The sequence below is a fragment of the Myotis davidii genome, unplaced genomic scaffold (assembly GCF_000327345.1).
Source record: "Myotis davidii unplaced genomic scaffold, ASM32734v1 scaffold266, whole genome shotgun sequence".
In the NCBI taxonomy this organism is placed as follows: domain Eukaryota; kingdom Metazoa; phylum Chordata; class Mammalia; order Chiroptera; family Vespertilionidae; genus Myotis; species Myotis davidii.
In genome coordinates, this window is record NW_006300032.1 from 3,350,570 (window position 1) to 3,358,701 (window position 8,132).

At 39.9% G+C, this 8,132-nt stretch overlaps 1 protein-coding gene across 1 annotated transcript in view; it reads right to left on the bottom strand.

Annotated features, from left to right (window-relative positions):
- Window positions 1-2,240: 2,240 nt before the first annotated feature.
- Window positions 2,241-8,132, bottom strand: part of PEX7 (peroxisomal biogenesis factor 7) — a 75,116-nt gene continuing 69,224 nt past the window's right edge. The window contains exon 11 of the mRNA XM_015572059.1: window positions 2,241-6,702. Coding sequence (XP_015427545.1) covers window positions 6,634-6,702 — 69 coding nt within the window. The 3' untranslated portion in view covers window positions 2,241-6,633. The remainder of the gene's footprint in view (window positions 6,703-8,132) is intronic.

Genomic DNA, 8,132 nt, shown 5'->3' on the forward strand with positions numbered 1-8,132 from the left:
GGAGCTGAGATAGGTGTGAGCTTCCGTGGGTCCCGGGGACCCACTGTAGCCTCCGGGCCGTGGCGAGCCGCTTTGGGCGAGCAGGACAACCCCTATCTCCTATCTCCCGTGCCAGGACATCTCCGTGTCCCACAGGACTTCCCACTTGGCTAAGAGAAAAAGAAAACGCTTATGTTCTGAAGCGCCAGACTTTTGTGACCCTTTTATCTGAACTTCCGTCCCTAGAAAGCAACGCCCGGACCCCGTCATTCACTCAGAGGAGGTCACGGTTAAGAGCCAGGCACAGTTTAGTTTTCGCGCTCCTTGGACACGGTCAGGGTTTGGGTGCCAGGGAGAGAGCTCGAGATGCTCTCCACCTCTCCTTTCGCTCTTTTCTCTGATCCAGCCACACCGCCCGCCCCTTCCTGCCCCTGGCCCCACACAGCCGCAGTCCAAACTCCTAACGTTTAAATCCATTTCTCTGGTGGTTCTTTTTTGTCCTCCATATTCCCACCTTTGTGCCGAACCCGACTCTTCCAGCCCAGATGGAAACCGCGATTGCTACGGCAGCAGAAAAAAGAAGTGACATCTGGGACTGGCAGCATCCCTGGGCCAGCTCTGCATGTGCTGGGAGTTCACTTTGGTGAGAGAGAACTGGCTCTCAAACCAGCCTCCAGCGCCTGTGCTGAGCGCCTAGTGGGGAACCTCCCCGCCTCGCACAGGTGGGCACTCAAAGTGTTTGCGGATGACCCTCTACTCTGCCAACTTTCCAGGAATAACACTGGAAAGCATTATAGGGAACCCCGTGCTCCCAGTGCCTAGGAAACTCTTGGTTTTTGTTGTTAACAGCTCTGGCTACATGGTTATTTCAAGGACTCTGCTTCTTCTTCTTTTTTTTTTTTTTTTAAGTGATAACTGTTCCTTCTTTAGGAAATAATGAAGTCTGAAGCAACAGTTCAAATTATGTGTGTGTGTAAGCATATATCCAAAGTTCACTCAGAAAAGAAAAAAACTGAAAATTAACTTTTAAAGCAACCAGCAAATAACAGATCTCTGTTTTTGGGGACCATTGCAATTAAAAGATGGCTGCTTTAAGCCATCTTAAGTGAACACAATAAAGAATTGTCTGCACAGACTTAGTTTTGGAATGATTCATTTCTGTCAGCAATTATAACTGCTTCCATTTGTGATACGAACATTAGGTAAAAGATTTGGGGCTGATTCAGCTCTTACCCTTCTCATTTAGGCAAGAATATTTAGCTTAATATTTGAAACCTACACTGGCATGAAACAGAGCACATTTTCTCTGTTGCATATAATTCTTTTCCATTAGGGCTCTCATTTTAAAAAAAATTAACACCATCTCCCACACCAGTTACTAGATAGGATCCCAAAGAAAAAATGAAATAAGAATACTGTATGCAACAAGATAATTGAACAAGAGTGGGGATCTGAAGGTCAAAAAGCTATCAAAATAGCAAGGGTCTAGATTCGAGCTCTATTATCTTTGGAGCTACTCAATAAATATTGGTGGCATGACATGCACTCATTCAACAAACATACAGAGCAAGTATGTTGTGCTATGCAGTGTTAGCTACAGAGGATTCAAAGATGAGCACTCATCCTAGTCCTTAAGATTCACAGGTGGAGGTGAGGCAGCACAAAGAGGCTCATGCCACAGTGGGGTCTTGTGGCAGAAATAGGAGAGCACTGAGGAGGGCAATACAATCCACCTTCACAGGGGTGGCAGTAAGGCTCCCTGCAGAAGGAAATAGGGTCTTATTTCATTCTTTTCAGCAAGAAAATAACACATGCTCTTTATAGCATATAAAAGGAAAACAAACTTTATAAACAAGTGAACATGCTCTTTTCTTTTTTTTATGAACATGCTATTTTCAATATTCCCCACCCCCAACCCCATACCAACCCCACTACACAGAGCTGGCTAATGTTACGAGTTTGGTATGAGCCATTCAATTTTTTCTTGTATATATATTTATACATACGTAAATCCCCTTTAAAAAATAAAGTACAATACACATTTGCGTATAATTTGCTATTTTTAAAAGCAGAGTGTGGTAACCAGCCTCCAAGATAATCCCCAAAGATCTCCTGCTTCCTGTTATTCACATCCTTGGTTAACCCCTTGCACACTGTACCAGGGTTGGTCTGTGTAACCAACAGAATATAGCAGACGTGATGGTGTCACTCCTGAGATTAGGTTCTAAAGAACTGAGGCATCCATCTTGGACTTTTTTTCCTCTTGTATCACTCATTCTGGGAGAAGCCAGATGCCATGTTGCAGGAACACTCAGCCTATGGGGGGGCCTGCTGATGACCATGTGAGTGACTCTGGAAGCTGCTCCTTTAGCCCCAGTTGAACTTCAGATGTCTGTAGACCCAGGTGACAGCTTATCTGCAATGTCATGAGAAAACCTTAGCCAGAACAACTCGGCTAAGCCACTACTGGATTCCCGACCAATAGAAACTGTAAGATAAAGAAATGTTTAAAGGGCTAAATTTTGGAATGATTTGTTACACAGAAATAGGTAACTATATACATATCAATAGAAATGTATTTTTCCACGTCAGGCCACGTAGTTCTACCTTATACTTGTAAATGACTGCTCTAAGGTATAACCTTTCTTCTGTAGACAGGTATCTAGCTTTTACCAAAGATGTAGTGAATATCTTTGGAAATTTGTACTTAAGTACTTCTGCAATTATTTGTAGGGGTAGAGTGGGGAATAAGGAGGAAGGGAGGGCAGCAGAGGCAGGGAATCCTAAAAATGGAACTGTTGGGTCAACTGGTAATTTATATATCACATTGCCTTGCAAACAAGTATATGACAGTACTTTTACTTTAACCACTATTGAATATTATCAATATTTTACATTTGCCAAACTGATAAAATGGGATTTTAATTTGCATTTCTTTGTCAGCAGTAAGAAAAAGTCTGAATATCGTTTTGAAGTGTATTAGACATTATCATTTCTACATCTGTGAATCATTTGTTGACAAAAGTGGACAAACTTCTTAGTGACTGTGAAGAGCGCTTTATCAATTCTACATAACCATTAGATATACCGCAACTATATCCTTCCAATATGTCTTCTGTCTTTAAGCTTTGCTAATGATGTATTGAATATTTTAATTTTTTGGAATATTTTGTATGTTGTCAATCTTTTTCTTTAGTCATTTCACATGACTTTCAAATAATGGCTAAGAATTTGCCAAGCCAAGAACAAGACAGTGCAAGCACATGGACTGCCTTGAGCAAAGAGAGAAATGCAAACCTGCATATTTACATGAGGAGTTTGTGAGCACGCTGGAGTAGCTGAAGCACAAAGTGTGTGACACTGTGGAGAGAAGCAATGCTGCAGAGGGGCAGGGGCTGGCCCTGAAGGACCTTAACTGTCTGCTTAGTGAGCTTGAACTTTTTCTTGTAGGCAATCCGGTAAGCAGAGAACAGTTTGACACTGAAATTTGGGCAATCAGATTGCCTTTTAGATCAGTTTCTGGCAGCTCTGTTGAAGAGGATGGCTCTGAGGGGACAGACCGAGAAACAGATCATCACTTAGGAAACTGCTTCAATCGCCTAGAGAAGAGCTAACGATGGCCTGGACTGGGGCAGTGGTGGTTGAATGGTGGGGAAGAGACAGAATGGAGAAGTATTTAGGGGGCTAAAGGGACAGGACTTAGTGACCTATTTGATGTGTCTTGAAGTGGAGAAGTGGGAAAAAGGGAAGGAACAAAGATGGTATTTAGGTCTTTAGCTTGAGCACCTAGGCGGACAGTGTTGGCAAAAGCAAAAGCAAGAAATGTGCAGGAAAAGCTGGTTCAGAGAGCAAGATGAGTTTGGTTGGAAGAACATGAGTGCAAAGATTGTGGGAGGCCCAGGTGGGGAAGGCAGGAGATACAGATTTGGAAGTACGCAGTACTATATGGAAGTAAAAAACATTTACGTAGATTATTTCATTCAAAAAGAGGCCTGTTAAGTAAGAAATGAATGAGTTCATTTTTGGAAGAGCCAAGTCATAGCTAAGTTATGCAGTTTAAAAATGCTGAAGCAGGGGACAGACCTTGGGAGAGTCATACCAGACCCAGGGTCAGCTTCTTAGCTTTTCAGTCTTGGAAACTCAACTTTGTCGGTTCTCTCAAGAATGATTAGGATCGAGTCACCAGAGGTCCATCTTTACTGCTTCTCCGTGGGCTGATTTCTGCTATTCTGGGGAAACAGAGGCCATGTGGCAGAACCATAGGTTTGGATCCAGTTATAGCAGATTTCAAATTCCAGCTCCACACTTCCTGGGTATTAGGACCCCCGAGAGCCATCATTTCCTTGTCTGGAAAACTGGCAGGGCTTCCTTGCAGGGATGTTATGAAGATGAAAAGGGGTAACATACAGAAAGCATCTCACGTAGTGCCCAGATCACAGAAATGCCCAGGACCCATGTTCCCCTTCCCTGCACTCACTGTGGTGCTGTGCTGTCACTCTGCAGGTGCAGGAGCAGCTGAGGGAGGCACACAGGGTGAAAGCTAAGAGCTCAGTAGCCAGAAAACAAATGCCTTTTCCCAGCCTTGAGGGAATGACTCTTGTCCTCTTAAAATTCAGAGGCTGCTTGGCTTGTGGACTACCAAGAATTCAAAAGTCTTGCCCATTCTCTTTTCAGAGAGAATCCAAGCTCCTTTCCTTCTAGTTTCCAATCTAGTTTTTCCAATCCCATCTCTAGGGAACCCACTGGGAATGTTCACTCACTCGTTTATATGGAGAGTCTCCAAGAACCTGAGTTAAGTATTATGAAGTTAGTATTCTAAACATCTCTCACATCCCCAATATAGAGGGGAAAAATAAATATTTAGAAAGATGTTAGTTTCTAAATCACAAATATTTGTCTCAAAAGATACACGGTAGATTATTTTAATAAAAGTCTCTTGTATAAGGAAAATAAGTAATTTCAATTAATTATAAGTATGATCTGGGTTAGGCATTTGTACAGGTCTATTATAAATTCTGCTGACACAGAGAACACCCACAGTGAACCTGCTTTTATTGAACTGCACTTGGTGTGATGCCATTAGTTCCTGTAGAGGGAAGCAACAAGAAACAGCTCTATGAATCTCATCGTCGTGACAGCTCTAAGGATGTTTGTGCTCCTTGTTCCTTACCATATATTCATGTTAAGCAGTGTCCTCTTTATGGGGCTTCTCGAAAACAATTAGTATTGATTTGTCTAAGCACGAAAAAGAGCTGTACTTTCCTTGAGTCCTTTCATTCCTTTAACAGATATTGAGCATCGTCTATGTGCTAGGCATGATGCTAGGCCTAGCCCAGGACTAAGACAAAGTTCTTGCCCTCAGGCCTTGGGTACTGAACTGTATACTTGACCAGGCTTCCCATTTATGCTGCCAGTTGCAACTTTCTAGGACTCTGAGACATATATTTTCAAGCCCTACTCCGGGCTCTACTTTGTCTCCTTTTGTTCTATTTTTGATATTACCTCATTTTTTCCTTTACTTTGTAAGCTGTCTTAACTTTTTTCTGGAATAAGTAAAGAAAGATATGTAAATTAGACAATATACATATATTTTACCTTATTTTGATTACTACAACTGTATTTTGCTCTTTAAAAATTCTAAAAGCTTGTTAAAAACTTAATAACAATTTTTGCCATTTATAACACATTTTTAAAATTTTATATAAAAATGTAAGTGTTATGCAAAGTTGTTTGTTTTATTACTTTTTCCCTTTTAACCTACTTTTTTTTACAGGTCATCAACACTTAGAGATTTTTCAAGGACACTTAGGGAGGTAGTGAGGAAGGTTCATAGCATTATTTAGGGTTTGTTTCCAGGGTAATTGCTTGAAACCATAGTAGGATCTAAGATTTCTTGCCCAGTAACAAGTTTGTTTTTTTTTTCTTTTTTAAACATTTGATAGTAGAGAAATAGGAAGAGAAATATAGGATCATGGATGCAATATCTAAAAAGATTTGCAGAACTGTAAAAAAAAAGAAAAGCTCAATTCACAGCATTCCATATTCTTAAAGCATGGAAACAGTCCTTGAGAGAACCATTCGGTCTATTTGTCAAGCACATGGTAGATGCACAATAAATAACTGCTAAAAAAAATTAAATCTGTATTAGAGCCCTGCTACTAAAGCAAAGCTATAGCTACCTTATATACAGCATTGCATTCATATGTACACTATGTTAGAAAAGGCAATCTTGTTGGGAATGTCATAAAATGATAAGTGATCAAGAGATGCAATTGATTTTTATCAACAGCAGTGATTATATTTCACATCAAAAATGACAAATTAAAAATAAAATATATCCTTACCTATATAACCTATATGAATCAAATTTTCATCCATTTTATAACACAGAGTTTACATTCTAACAGATACTGTAAGATATATCATAACATCAATTATTCCTTAGAATTTTAAGAAATATGGCTTATGTGTCAGGCTTAAAGGATGAGCCAAAGTCTGGATCAGCTGCCTCTAAACTGATTCAGGGTAAGTTTTTAACATTTGAAATCTGAATAGCATATAAAAGCATAATGACTATGTTATCAATAGTTAATTTATTTCCTGGTAAGTAGTTCTTCAGCCAATGTTCTTCATTTCTGATTAGAGTAGTGTGTCTCAAGCAGGCACAGTAAGACAAATAGGATCGTATATCTTTATCGTTTCATCCCAAGCACAGTCAGCCACCTAGAAAACAAGAAAGTAAGAGGAAACATAATTTACAGAAATTCAAAACTGATAGCAAAAGCCTAAGTCATTTAGAGAGTAGCAGATCATCCACAAGTAAACATATCTTTAAATAGCAAGAACATGCAGTATCTTTTTGATCAAAGGTCTATTTTACCTTTCTAAGACACACTCAGGGATTGTTTCCAATGGACTAAAGTTGCCTATAAGGATTTTCCCCTCCCCCACCCAGAGCTACGTAATTCCCTATACCTCCTGAGATAAATGTTGGAAAGATTTACTCTTCAACTGTGAACAAAGGCACTTTGCTAGGAATTGTGGGAATGGAATGGAGATAAAGCACAGCCCTGGACTTCAAAGAATAGCTCGTTCAAGACTGAAAGTGATAAATGCTCTAATGGAGATTTTCCTAGGAGGAACTATTTGAATCCAACTGTGAAGTCAGAAGACTTCACAAATGCCTGGGCATTCACACTGGCCCTCTTTTGGGGCAGACCTGAGACATAAGGACATTCAAGCCTAAAAGGCCATATTAAAACATGAAGGGAAGACAGTCCATGGTACCCAGGAACTGTGTGTTAAAAACTTGGTGAATCGCCGCAACTGGTTTGGCTCAGTGGATAAAGCGTCGGCTTGCGGACTGAAAGGTCCCAGGTTCGATTCCGGTCAAGGGCATGTACCTTGGTTGCGGGCACATCCCCAGTGGGGAGTGTGCAGGAGGCAGCTGGTCGATGTTTCTCTCTCATCGATGTTTCTAACTCTCTATCTCTCTCCTTTCCTCTCTGTAAAAACTCAATAAAAATATATTAAAAAAAAAAAACTGGTGAATGTAATCATGTCTCAGGGTATAAGATTAATATATAAAATCAATTGTATTTCTATATACTAGCAGAAAAAAAGTTAAAAATAAATTTAAAAATCTATGTAAAATAGCACCAAATAACAAAATACTTAATAACATTTAACAAAAGACATGCAAATTCTCCACACTAAAAACTAAAACATTGCCGAAATTTTAAAAGGCCTAAATAAATGGGGAAATACACACACACACACACACACACACCATATTCATGGGGGAAATATTGTTAAGAACTTAATTCTCCCCCAAAGTAGTTTATAATTCATAATCCTAGCAGCCTTTTTAATAAAAATGAACAAGGTGATTTCTAAAGTTATGTAGAAATGCAGAGGACTTAGAATAGCCTGAAGAATCTTGAAAAATAACAAGAAAGTTGTACTTATGAGAGAAAACAAAGATGGCGGCATAGATAAACACCGGGAAATTGCTGCCTCCCACAACAATTGAAAAATACATCAAAAACACAAAATGGACATCATCCAGAACTACAGGAAGGCTGGCTGAGTGTAAATTCTACAACTAGAAGGAAAGAAAAGCACACTGAGAGCCAGAGGAGCTGCGGAAGTAA